The 12,807-nt window shown below is 37.2% G+C and overlaps 1 protein-coding gene and 1 long non-coding RNA gene across 2 annotated transcripts; both read left to right on the top strand.

The window, feature by feature from the left end:
• The first annotated feature begins 8,973 nt into the window (after nucleotides 1-8,973).
• LOC136116489 (uncharacterized) lies at nucleotides 8,974-10,217 on the top strand. Its single transcript, XR_010653428.2, has 4 exons — nucleotides 8,974-9,176; nucleotides 9,257-9,624; nucleotides 9,768-9,864; nucleotides 9,926-10,217. It is a non-coding gene; the product is annotated as an uncharacterized lncRNA (long non-coding RNA).
• A 2-nt stretch (nucleotides 10,218-10,219) lies between these two features.
• Nucleotides 10,220-12,442, top strand: atilla. The gene is made up of 3 exons (XM_017071705.4): nucleotides 10,220-10,359; nucleotides 11,006-11,176; nucleotides 12,116-12,442. Exons 1-3 carry the CDS (start codon nucleotides 10,305-10,307, stop codon nucleotides 12,319-12,321), a joined length of 432 nt encoding a protein of 143 aa, XP_016927194.3. The 5' UTR covers nucleotides 10,220-10,304; the 3' UTR covers nucleotides 12,322-12,442.
• The last annotated feature ends 365 nt before the right edge of the window (nucleotides 12,443-12,807 follow it).

Here is a 12,807-nt window from a genome sequence, read left to right as displayed (position 1 = left end):
AGATACCCGTTACTCAGCTATATGGAGATATGCAAGCAGCAAAGCGAGATTAAAATGCGCCACCTACCGGCGGTATACAGATTTAAGCGTTATGGGCGTTAGAGTGGGCGTGGAAATTTTTTTTTTGGATCAATCGATAGGTATCGACGAGACCAATACATTTCAGTTAAAATTTTTTATCTAGCATGAAAATTGTGGGCGTCACAGGTTTTCGCGGTTTGTGGGCGTTAAAGTGGGCGTGGCAAACTTTTTTTGGGTCAATCGATAGGTATTGATGAGAACAATACATTTCAGTTAAAATTTTTATTCTAGCATCAAAACTGTAGGAGCCACAGTTTTGGGCGGTTTGTGGGCGTTAGAGTGGGCGTGGCACTGTGCCGAAACAAACTTGCGCTGCGTAAGAAGCTTAGGAATCTGCACGCCAAATCTCAATAGCCTAGCTCCCATAGTTTCCGAGATCTCAGCGTTCATCCGGACGGACAGACAGACGGACAGACGGACAGACGGACAGACGGACAGACGGACAGACGGACAGACGGACATGGCTAGATCGACTCGGCTAGTGATCCTGATCAAGAATATATATACTTTGTGGGGTCGGAAACGCTTCCTTCTGCCTGTTACATACTTTCCGACGAATCTAGTATACCCTTTTACTCTACGAGTAACGGGTATAATTAGCTTCTGAAATTGCAGGGCGGAAATGCATGTAAGTGCCTAAGTAAATGGACTTTTAAATCAACCGCACAGGACTTTGATCCCTCATTCCTGATGCCGGATAATTGCAACTTAGCCACGCCCAGTTGGTTAAGCAGAACGCCCAACTCAACCGAGCCAAACACTATTAAGGAACAGATGCCGGAGGTAGACGGCTCTCCCAAATGAAATGTAAAGAAAATGTTATTTATGGCCAATTTCACGAGTGTCTGATGCTGTTCCTCCTGCGGAAAGTGCAGCTCCTCCTGTTGCTCATGCTGCCCGTGTCCTGGCAGCTGCAGTGGATAGCTCTTGGCCAGCAAAGAAGCGGAGGATTCTCCCCCTTGGATCACCTCGAAGGATTCGCTCAGAATGCGTGCGTGTTTGAAGCCTCCGCATCGACGAGGAATGCAATCTGTAATGCAAAAGGCGAATCAAACGTATTTTGCTGAACCAGCGCCAACATCAGTGTTGTCGACTTAGCTCTTTGGCAAGCCAAGTCAAGCCGCTTTCAATCTATAATTTCAATAAAATTATACAATTAGTGAAGAGTTTATTCCTTTTTTTAACAAACACTTCAGCTATTTTGTAACAAAAGCATCATTATTATTTAATTATTTATTACCTTATAATGAAAATAACAAACCTTAAATTGGAAACAATGATGAAGGAAAAAGTTCGTACACGATCTGAGGTATATTTTGAAAAGAATTGGGGATTTTAGGTTTTTTATAAATCATTATATATTATAATTCAAATTTAATTTTCATTCACTATTCACAGTCATCTCTAGCACTTAAGTCGGCAGCCGTTAATGGACACTTGCACTCGGAGAAAAAATCTGAAATCTAACATAATCAAGACACAGCCTTGTCCGTTAGTCTGTCCGTCCGTATAATCTGCGAGATCTCGAAAATTTTAATATTATAATAGTAAAATTATAAATTTTAGCGGTCGTGCCGAATATCTTTCAATAAATAATATTCGTGGTTCAATGGTTAAGTTTATTTTGATTTTATGAAAAAAAAAATAGGGTCATAAACCGCCAAATCCCTGATTACACTATTAACGGGCAGTAATACAAAGTTAAAATTCTTCTCAGTGCAAACATACACGCACATATGCAGTCACTGCCTGTGGGTTGCTGCTACATCTCCCTTCACTTCTCTGATTCCCTCGCTGTCTGTCGGATTCTCTTGGTGCTTGGGAATCGAATGCAGGTTAAATGAAAATGTTATTTCATTTGGCCGCCACTTAGAGTGTCGGAAATTGAAATTTATATCCGTGTTTCTGGCCAGGATGCGAAGGACGACCCAACTGGGAAGGAAAAGCGGAAGAGAAGTAGCCCATTGAGGAGCGAATTCATTCGATTGTGGTTTATTGCCCCGATTGCTCAGCTGCTACCAAACTCAGACAGCCAGCCAGCCCCTTTGCCTTTGCAAATTTACAATTGATGCCACGCCTTGTTTTTGGGGCTCCGACTCCTCGTATTTCGAGGGTAATGCTCTGTGACATTTTTAGACGATACATTAATAACGAATTTATTCCTCAACTTTGCTTTAATTTATTACACTTTCGGTATCGCCTCAGCTGTGACTCGTCGAGGGGTCTATTGGGCACAGTAATAAATTATTAGAAATTATTGAAAATTAAACACCTCTTTTAAATTAAAATAAAGTTAGGCAATAATTCTACTGGTAATTGTACAAATCCTAATTAAATTAAAAATTCACCCAACAAAGAAGCAAAGTACAACTTGAATTTCATAAAGAATTTATTGATAACAATTTTTGAAAATTTAAATTTTTAATTAAAATTAAATATCTTTGATAATTGTTTTGGTACCAATATATGGTCCAGATTTCTTGTTATCTGCCCCAGCTTTCTATTTGCCTGCTAAGTCCAAATTTATTGTTATTTTCTCATTATTTGCATTATGTAAACACAATGGCCTATTTCACCCTTTTGGGAGAGGTCTCCGATTTGCCAGGCACTCCTGGATATATTCCATTTTCCGACTGGAGCCTGTACAATTTAATTAACTTTCAGCAGATGTGCCTCGTATCAATTGGATTTCACTGCTGTTGTTCTTCCCGGTTGATTGTTTTAGTTTAGTTGTGAGGGGAATTCCATTGTCACATGTTGGTCGAATGCCCGTTCATTTAGTTATATTTACATGAGCAGTGCAACGAGATTACCCTGAATTGCAATCGGGACCAAGACAACAAATAAAATGTGTGTACATTGTACATGTTTAAAGATTGCATTCTGCTTTCGGATGTGAGTTGTAAGGTATTTAATATTTTTAATCAACGTGGTTTTCAAATAAGTACTAAGTATTCACAATTCAAATAAAAACTTTTTAAGTTTTTATTAAAAAATTAATTTTCGTTTATAAACAAAAAATTAATTTGAAATAGCCTAGCAGAATTATATCCTTATTAAAAAATAATTTGCCAATGAACCGTATTTTTCCAATGAATTTATGTTTTATAATGTATCACACATTTTGAAACTAATTATATCTTCCGCAAAAATGGCTGGTAGTTTCTTACATTTCCCGATTCTTGTAAGTTCAAAGTAATTTTTTTAGCATGGGCATATTAGACTCGTCGAAAAGTATGTAGCAGGTAGAATAAAGCGTTTGCGACCCTATAATGTATAAATATTCATGATCAGAATCATTAGCCAAGTCGATCTAACCATGTCCGCCTGCCCGTCCGTACGCTGTGATTTCGGAAAATATAAACATGAATTTCGGAATTAGGCAACGATTCTAGAGATTCCTGCGCAACGCAAGTTTATTTCAGCAAGGAGTCAAGCCCTCTCTAACGCCCACTTTAACGACCATAAATATAAATCCTGTCCAGCCCCCAAATTGTTTAATATTGTGTATATAGTGTACATATATGGGATTTTGTTCTAATTACGTATTTCAAATCCAAACAAGGAAGAACGCTATAGTCGAGTACCTCGACTATCAGATACCCGTTACTCAGCTAAATGGAGATATGCAAGCAGCAAAGCGAGATTAAAATGCGCCAGCTACCGGCGGTATACAGATTTAAGCGTTATGGGCGTTAGAGTGGGCGTGGCAAATTTTTTTTTGGATCAATCGATAGGTATCGACGAGACCAATACATTTCAGTTAAAATTTTTTATCTAGCATGAAAATTGTGGGCGTCACAGATTTTCGCGGTTTGTGGGCGTTAAAGTGGGCGTGGCAAACTTTTTTTTGGGTCAATCGATAGGTATTGATGAGAACAATACATTTCAGTTAAAATTTTTATTCTAGCATCAAAACTGTAGGAGCCACAGTTTTGGGCGGTTTGTGGGCGTTAGAGTGGGCGTGGCACTGTGCTGAAACAAACTTGCGCTGCGTAAGAAGCTCAGGAATCTGCACGCCAAATCTCAATAGCCTAGCTCCCATAGTTTCTCAGCGTTCATCCGGACAGACCGACAGACGGACAGACGGACAGACGGACATGGCTAGATCGACTCGGCTAGTGATCCTGATCAAGAATATATATACTTTGTGGGGTCGGAAACGCTTCCTTCTGCCTGTTACATACTTTCCGACGAATCTAGTATACCCTTTTACTCTACGAGTAACGGGTATAAAAATTCCACAACTCATTTCTACTTTTCCTTGATAATTATGTCCTCCTGAGTAAAAGTTCCATACAAACCATTGTAGCACTACCTACAAGATCCGAGGTATCGCTGAAAATACAAAAAACCGATGCTTGCCGACATTTTGAATTATGTGGCCTTATTGGGCTTATCTAAAATATTTTCGCTGAAATAAATAGTCCCCATCTTGAACCATTGCCCACACCATCGGAATTTGACAACAAAGTTTAAAATCCCAAATTTTTCATTCATTTTTTTGATAAAAACCCGCTTTTAAAAACTGATCTTAAATGGAAATAAATTTGTCTTGAACTCTATGTCCACTGTATGCTTTAATTTCGGCTTAAAGCGATTTCATGGGACTGCTTTCTTAGATTTGTTATAGAAATAAAACCATTTAATTTGTTCTGCGAATTAAATTCTTGAAAAACTGCATTCCTTTACATTTCAGTTCGTTTTGGAAAAATGAGCTGTTGCTAAAGTCAAAGCAAATGTGCACTATCAGTTTGGCCCCTAAAAGTACATAAACACGTGCCACTTTAGAGACATCGCCTCTGCCATTTTAGCCAGGCTAGACCAGTACCCTCACCCCATTTCTCTGAGCCACTGCTTTTATGCCCACGTGCCAAGCGACGTGTTGCAAATTATTTCGACATCTGATTTTAAGCGGAAAGCAAGAGATAGAGAACCAAAACGGGGCGAGGGAAAGCTGGACAAGAGATTTTCTTGTTCACTCTCTTTGGGTCTAAGCGCAAAATTACTGGCTAAAAAGGACAACAGCCGAGAAGGCCAAACGGACAGGGACAGGACTTCACTCGCCATTCGCCCATCTCCATCCTCGATTCCACTGCAGCTGGGCTTTTCGGGGCCACTTATGGCCTTTCTGTGTAAACTTTTGAGTGCATTTTTCGTTGCAGTCCAAACAAAAGACCGGAGAGCAGCGTTGGACTGGGGATTCCCGGCAAACGGGCACATTATGGAACGTTAGTCCAGCTGCACAGGGAGAAATTCTCAGCTAGATTAGATAGATGTATATTTAACTCATTTTGAACGAGAACTATGGCTCTATAAGTAAAAGGTATCAATAAAGTCAGCGTGTTGAGTATAAGTGCCTCTCTTCTTGTTTTCTCTGTTTTATTTTTAACAAATAGGTTATTATGGTTGATATTGCTTACTTATCTTCTGAAGAATTCGCGGTCTCATTTTGTTAAGGAATTCATGTAAAATTTGCTATCATGGTCCATAATATTTCTTATTTTTTGAAGAATTTGGGGAAAATCGAATTGATTAAAAAAAACAAGCCAAAAATAATTTAAACAGTGATGATGTCTACGACAGTCAGTTTAACTGTGGGCATCGCCATTGCAAGGTACTACTGGAGCATATATTAAGTAAAGAACTCGGACAGGTTTTTAGTAGGTATAATGGGTTAGTCATAAACAAAGTCGGAAATAAAGCATACTTAGCAAGAAAATATATTTTTATGTTCAGTGCTATCAAAAGTTTGAGTCTTCATGGCTGAGCAGGAGGCCAAGGGGAAGGAGCAAGGGAGTGGTGCCAAAAGAGGTGGAATAGCACTGGCGAGGCTCCATCAGAAAATGGTGCAGTTGGTGACATTTGCATGAACATAAAAAGCTCATGCACAGCAATTTGCGACTTTGCCAGTGACATTAAACGTGGACAGCAGCAGCAGTTCAGCAGCTCCAAGTTACGGGTATCTGGAATGGGATGGGTTATTTTGGGTGGAGCGGTGCATAAATGCGAAGTGGTCAGGGGCTCATTTCGTACAAGGCAGAGGCAGTCACAAGGGGGTTTAATAAAGGAAAGCAGCTACCCATATAAAAAGAAACTCTATTTTTCATCGATTAAAAATTCTTTTAAAAAACCTTTTTGTTTTCCTATCATGTAATATGTTTAAAAATATACTAAACAGTTTAGTTATAAATATTTTTAAGTGGTTTTATGTTTTTCAAAAAACAATGATGCTAAAACTATTTTCAGCTAACTATATACGGGCACACTCAAAATACTAAAAACCAAATTTAACCAAATTGATAAAACTGTTGATTTTCAATTTAAAACAATCTTTGTTATTAAAATGGTAATAAAGTTGATAGATAGCTTTATTTTATAACTTACACCAAAAAAAATGAAGAAAATTAAAAAAATATTATGTATTTATTTGTAATACTGAAAAGCACTGAAAATTAACCATTTTTCAATTTCCCCTCTCTAACTCGAACATTTCTACGCATCTGCTAATGGGGACTCCCTCGCAATGCATACAAATAGACACATAGAGGTGGGGGCTTGAGGTTGGGCAGACAACACTTTGCACACTTCATTAGATCGCAAGTGAAAGATAATGGAAGGCGACCGAAACAATGCCCCGAAAAATGATGTGTTAACTGCAGCGTTAAAAATCTAGAAAAATAAGCGAAAGAGCCAAAGCTAACCTTAAACAGCTCCGAGGCACAATTTAGTACAGCTGAGTGGTGGCGAATGGATTTCCTTGCCTTTTCGTTCTCCGGATTTTCTGCTGATGTTGCGTAAAATAAAATGTGCAATTTATGCCGCCCCCGAAGTGTTGAATTTTAAATTTCCCTACGAGGGCCAGCTCTTAAAGGCCGCCCTTCAAGTTCAGCCCAACAATGGCCAGCCAGACATTGATTTCTTATCGTTCGCCTGCCTCGGAGCTCGGATACTACACACATCCTGCAAAGTCATTTTGATTTATTGGCAATGATTTTCCAAGTTATTGAACAGATTAGATGGGCGTGTTTTAGTTTCCCTGCAAAGTGCCAAACAATTTGTTTATGTTTTTCGGTAACGGACTTTGCTTCCTCGGTCCTTCTTCTCCGCCATTAAATGCAGGGGAATCCTGAGACGAAATTGAAAATTTTCAGCTCTTTTCTGGTAGAGCAGGTTTTCCAAATGAAATGACAATTGGCCAGACCAGACTGAACCGAGCCAAACCGAAAAGGAAGACGAGATTTATACCCCTGCCATAAGCTTATTAAAATTGTGCAGAGCAAGTCAAATTTCGTTGAAGGGATTTTCTCCAATTTGTTGCTGTCCGAGTGCAACGAAAAGCAGATTGAATATAATAAGTATGAAATAGCTATAAATATCATATTGCGAAAAATGGTCAGCAACAGGCAACAGGACTCCAGACTCTGTATTCAACCTGGAGCAACTGGTTCCGATAGAAAAGTGGAAATGTGGAAAGAAAAGGGGATGGAACACATCAACCTCAGCCTGATAATAATGTTGATAACAACCAATAACGCTGCAGACAAACTGAGAATGTGGGTACAAATAGGCGGCATTCAATTGCTCTACATATCGCTATTATACCAGAATATTACCAGTGGCTTAGACCCTGGAAAACCTTTAAGTCGATTATCTTCTTTTTATTTAAAATAATGCAATAATTTGTTTAAACTTAAAACATTTTAGTGTAGTAGGAAAAGTGATTTTTTAAATATAACTTTTCCAAATATATTATTTGCCATGTACTTGTGAAATTCTCTTAATGGTAAAGAAGAAAATATAAAACTTTAATTATTTTATGTATTTTTTTGGTTATAGTAAACATGAATCTTATAATTTAAGAAAATGTATTAGGTAAGCAAAACAAATAGAGTATCTACAAAATAAACTGCCTTTCGGTGTTTCCATTTCTATACACTTTTAGCCATCTTTTCCCCAATATATAATTGAATTTAAAGCCAACGCAAACATCTCTAGAGAAATAAGTAGACGAAGGATGCAACTGTTCATGCCCTCTCCTCATCTAAAATATAATAGAAAAATTGTATGCTCGCTATGCGGTGGCAAAAAAAAAAAGATAAAAGAAATTCAATCAGAATTTGCTGCTGCAGCTGACCACAGAATAAAGCCAAGAAAAGTGAGATGGGGTTGTGGCAAAATGGGAAAAGCAAATCCGCTTAAGATATTGTGTAAATCATGAACCACAACATTCGACTCCCTGCCCCCGAAAATTCCACGCGTGTAGGCATTCGTAATTATGTGGCAAATTGGCGGCTTGACAATGCAATCGAATGCAAAATATTTCAACAATGAACTCGCTGAGAAGCCGGAAATTGAATATGGTCTATGTCCCCCCAATAGCAAAACATTTTCATGAAGTTTTTCATTTTGAATTGCATTATCGGTCACATTGTTTTCAGATCGATCCAATAAACAATTTCCTAATTATGCGCAACCAAAGTGAGTTGAAAAATATCTATAGCAAGTTAGATGTTTGCAGGGGGTGTCAAAACATTTTCTGGCTATCTGAAAAATTAAACAGATTAAAGAGAATTAGTTACAGGAATTTTTTAAGCAAGTTAAAGTGCTTCATAAATATTTTTTTGGTCGACTTTTAAACTTAATGGGTTTATTTTATTTTATTCACACATTCAATAACATTTTTAAAGATTGTGCAATTTTAATGATGCGATGAAAAAAACAAGCGAATCGGAATAATTTCGAAGAAACCAACGTATAACAGCGCAGTGACCCAACAACAATATTAATGCCGTTGTATTTTTTCTGATAATTATATTATGTATAAGAATTTGATTACTTTTTGTAATTAATCCATTGAACTGTGCTCAGTGCGCGGATTTAAATATTTGGTACACCATGCTAATTGACGGACTCATTGAGTTAAATTTTTGTTTTTGCGGCGCAATTGAAACAAGTTTTGCTACACCGACAAACTTTGTACTCAACAAAAATACGCTCAAAAAGCTTTAAGATGTGAGAAGTTAATTTAGCATGAAGAAGTTCTGTAATGTGACAAGGTTGTTTGGGGGTATGCTGACTATTTAAACTGAAAGGTAGAAAAAAAGATTTATAGATCTTCTAAAAAGGCAATTTTATAACTTCGACATACAAACTCCTTCCATTTCACGAAAAGGATTTGTTGCTCCCCAGACGGCTGCTCTTATCGCAGAATTTTCCTCTTAGACCGAAATTGCCATGGTAACAGACAAAAGGAAAAGATTCAATGAGTCGATTGCTCAAATAACATGCAACAAAATAAGCAATCAGTGCTCAAAAAAAGAGGAACAGACTTCCAGTAAAGTTTCAAAGGACGAGACAACAATAGGAAAAGGATTAAATGAGCTCAAGGTCTTCGAACTCTCAAGAAGATAATCAGCCAATTTTATGGAAGAACGTGAAAAATTTGTAGCAACCACTGAAAATGAAATAAAATTAAAGGAACTAATTTTTTTAAAAAAAATTATGGTTCATGTGTATAAGAATTTAAACTAGAAGGTCTAGGTAAGGCAGTACCCACTTATTGATAATTACAAAAACAAACATCTTAACTATAAATAAATACATAATATTCATAATTAAAACTCTATAACACTCTTTAGATCTTAAGAAGTTTAACAGGTACATTTTATTAAATTAAATTTCAGTTAGATATCTCGAATTGATTCGACGCCGTTTACCAATATCCCAATTCATTATACCTATCACCTTGCCAATAAAAGTTCAATAACCCAAATCAGAGAAGTATGTCACTTTGCAATTTAATTCCATTATCCGCACTAAATTCAATTGTAAAATCCCACAGTTCAACCGCAGTCAATTCACACCACCAACAATCAATGGACCCATAACGGCAGTACAGAAAATTATATATGACCGCCTACGAATCTGTTGATCAAAACAAAATAGTTTTATTTTCAGCGACCCCAATGCGTGGATCGCTAAATTGACATAACAAACGAAAAACTCGTTTGAGTTTCACTCAAGTTATGCCCATTTTTGAGTGAATGAGCAAAGCTTTTCTTGCTAATCTCACTCGAAAACAAGTCGTAAACGAAAAGAGTGCGGAAAACAAGCACGAATCTAATTTCAGTTGTTCAGCGTCTGCCAAACTGATCAAACCGAAAGTTTTTCAACTAATCTTACAAGTTTAAAATTGAAGGAACTTAATAACTTAAGCCAATATGCTGAAACAAGTGATCGGTCTTCTTCTCATTGCCTTGTGTATGATGCACAGTGGTAAGTCCCTTCCTTTTTAGATAACATTCCCGATGGAAACATCATAAACAATTAGTTTGAAATAATCTGTGTCAAACGAAAACCAGTTTTGAGTGTAACTTAAAAAAAGTGACTTTTAAATGAACCGCCATTAAAAAGAATAAATTAGGAAAATGTTAAAGGGAAAACATACTAATATTAGCTAAAAAAAAATTGCTAGTCAATCGGTAAAGAAATATACGCCTAAAATCAATAACGACAACTAACACATATAAATAATTAAAACAACATCATCATCACGTCCGCCAAGAAAGTATTTGAAACGCGCCCACAATCATTTCAGAAGTATAAGCATACCAAGACAGCTAAAAAAATCAACAATACGTATAAAAAACCGAAATATTCACGTACTTTTCCATACGTTTTTCAAACGAGTATAGAAATGACTTCATTGCCGTCAAATGACAGGGTCTGGAGAAGTTATGGGCTGAGAGTTATTGTTTATTCGGCTGAGGGCGTTACATAAGGCGATCGAGGGAGATCGAGAGGAAAATGCAGATCCCAAACAGGTTACGAGTTAAGCAAATTCAAATCGGCGACCTAGACCAAGCCACTGGAGTGAATTAATAAATATTAATCGAATTCAAACTATTTCTGTCTCCTTCAGCCTCGGCCATCAAGTGCTATCAGTGCAAATCCCTGACGGATCCCAACTGCGCCAAGGACAAGATCGATGCCGCCTCCAACATCCGCACCGTGGATTGCGATACTGTGCCGAAACCGAACATTATGGACCAACTGCAGCCGGTGACCAGGTGCAACAAGGTGGTGACCAGCGGTGAGTGAAATCCCAGGGAGATCCCGTCTTGCATACTGATTCCAATATTAGAGGGGCACGCACCTTGAACGCAATAAACGCTTTAAGACGTGATGTCACCCGAACTTAGTAGTCGAGATCGGGAAGGGGGTACGAGTTCCAATTAACATATGGCAAACAAAACACAAACTGAGAAATCGTACGCAAAGCAGATACAGTGCGTTTCTCAGTCGTAAGGCGATAGCGCTTAAAACTGAAGGAAAAAATAAAAATAAAAAGCATGAACATCAGCTTATCAATTTCAGAAAAGAGTAATAAAAATGGTAAGAACGAAATAAGTTTCTGAGGAAATATAAATATCGAAAAAGTCCAAGTAAATATATATATATATGTAAAATGTGATAAAATACTAATTAAGTCAATTGGACTCTAAAAATATAATACAATTTACTTTGCTAATTTTAAATTACATTATTTGAAGTTTTTTCTCCATTTTCTGTTATTCCCTAATGACTCATTAGAAATAAATAAAAATGTATAGTTTACAATTTGTATTGCATTGTTAGCAGCAGTGGGAGTTGCTACTAAGGCGAATAGTTGTCTTGTGAAAGATGCAATATTTACAAGTTTGTATTTGATCAACTGGTGTCGGCTTGTTTATAATTCTAAAAAATGATGTATCATAGCAATAAGCATAACAATGTCTAAAAATGTGTATGTATTCGGCCCGTTTTCTTATATACACAGCATCCTCTCAAATTCATATCAAAAATTCTTGAACCAAAACGTTTTTAAGACATTTAAACACACAGTTATGAATCTTGTGTGCTTAAACACGCATTCATTGTTCATAGGCATTCCGATTTTGCTACAACGTTTATGACGACTTTAAAAGTGGTCCTCTTATCATGAATATTTTTAAAGCAATATAATAATTTAGTTTAAAATTCTGTTTCACAGACCGTGCTGGAACGATTGTATCTCGGGACTGCCACTTTGAGTCCATTGGGCAGAAGGAGAATGAGTGCACTGTGACCCACAGCCGCCAGGTGGAGAGCTGCTACACCTGCAAAGGTGACCTGTGCAACGCCTCCGGAGCGGGACGCTTCCTGGCTGTCAGTGCGACGGCTCTCCTGGCAATCCTCGCCGTCCATATGAGCTTGTGAGGCGGTTCCAAAACTGATCCAGGAATTTATAAGATAAATGTGGATAACGTACCTGTACAAAAAAATAAAAATTGTTAATTAAATTCTTGAATAAAGTAAACTAAATATTAAATAAAACGTATATTTATAGCCGTTACTCATAGAATGAAAGGGTATATTGAGTTCACTGAAAAGTGTGTAAGAGGGAGAAAGATGCGTTTCTTGATAAGGAACACTAATCTATGAAACTAAATAAGCTAACTGGTTGAGATTTCATATTTAAATTCCTTAGCTTTAAATTCAGCGCAATGATTGTTATCATCTTTTGTGACGAAAATGAATTGTAAGATCCGCTAAATAAATAGACTTCCTAAATATTTCTGATTTGGCACGCTGCAATACAATAGCCTGGGTAGGCAAGATGGTGTATGATTATAAAGATAGGTCTTGGGACCAATTTCATAAAACTGTTTAAAACAACTTTTTTTACGCATAATTTCAAAACTA

The sequence above is a fragment of the Drosophila suzukii genome, chromosome 2L, assembly GCF_043229965.1.
Source record: "Drosophila suzukii chromosome 2L, CBGP_Dsuzu_IsoJpt1.0, whole genome shotgun sequence".
Classification (NCBI taxonomy): Eukaryota; Metazoa; Arthropoda; class Insecta; order Diptera; family Drosophilidae; genus Drosophila; species Drosophila suzukii.
This window is presented reverse-complemented; position numbering and strand designations above follow the sequence as displayed.

Coding starts and splice junctions, on each gene's coding strand:
- atilla (XM_017071705.4), top strand. CDS start 10,305: ATGCTGAAACAAGTGATCGGTCTTCTTCTCATTGCCTTGTGTATGATG. Junction 10,360..11,005: donor CTTGTGTATGATGCACAGTG/GTAAGTCCCTTC, acceptor TGTCTCCTTCAG/CCTCGGCCATCAAGTGCTAT. Junction 11,177..12,115: donor CAACAAGGTGGTGACCAGCG/GTGAGTGAAATC, acceptor TCTGTTTCACAG/ACCGTGCTGGAACGATTGTA.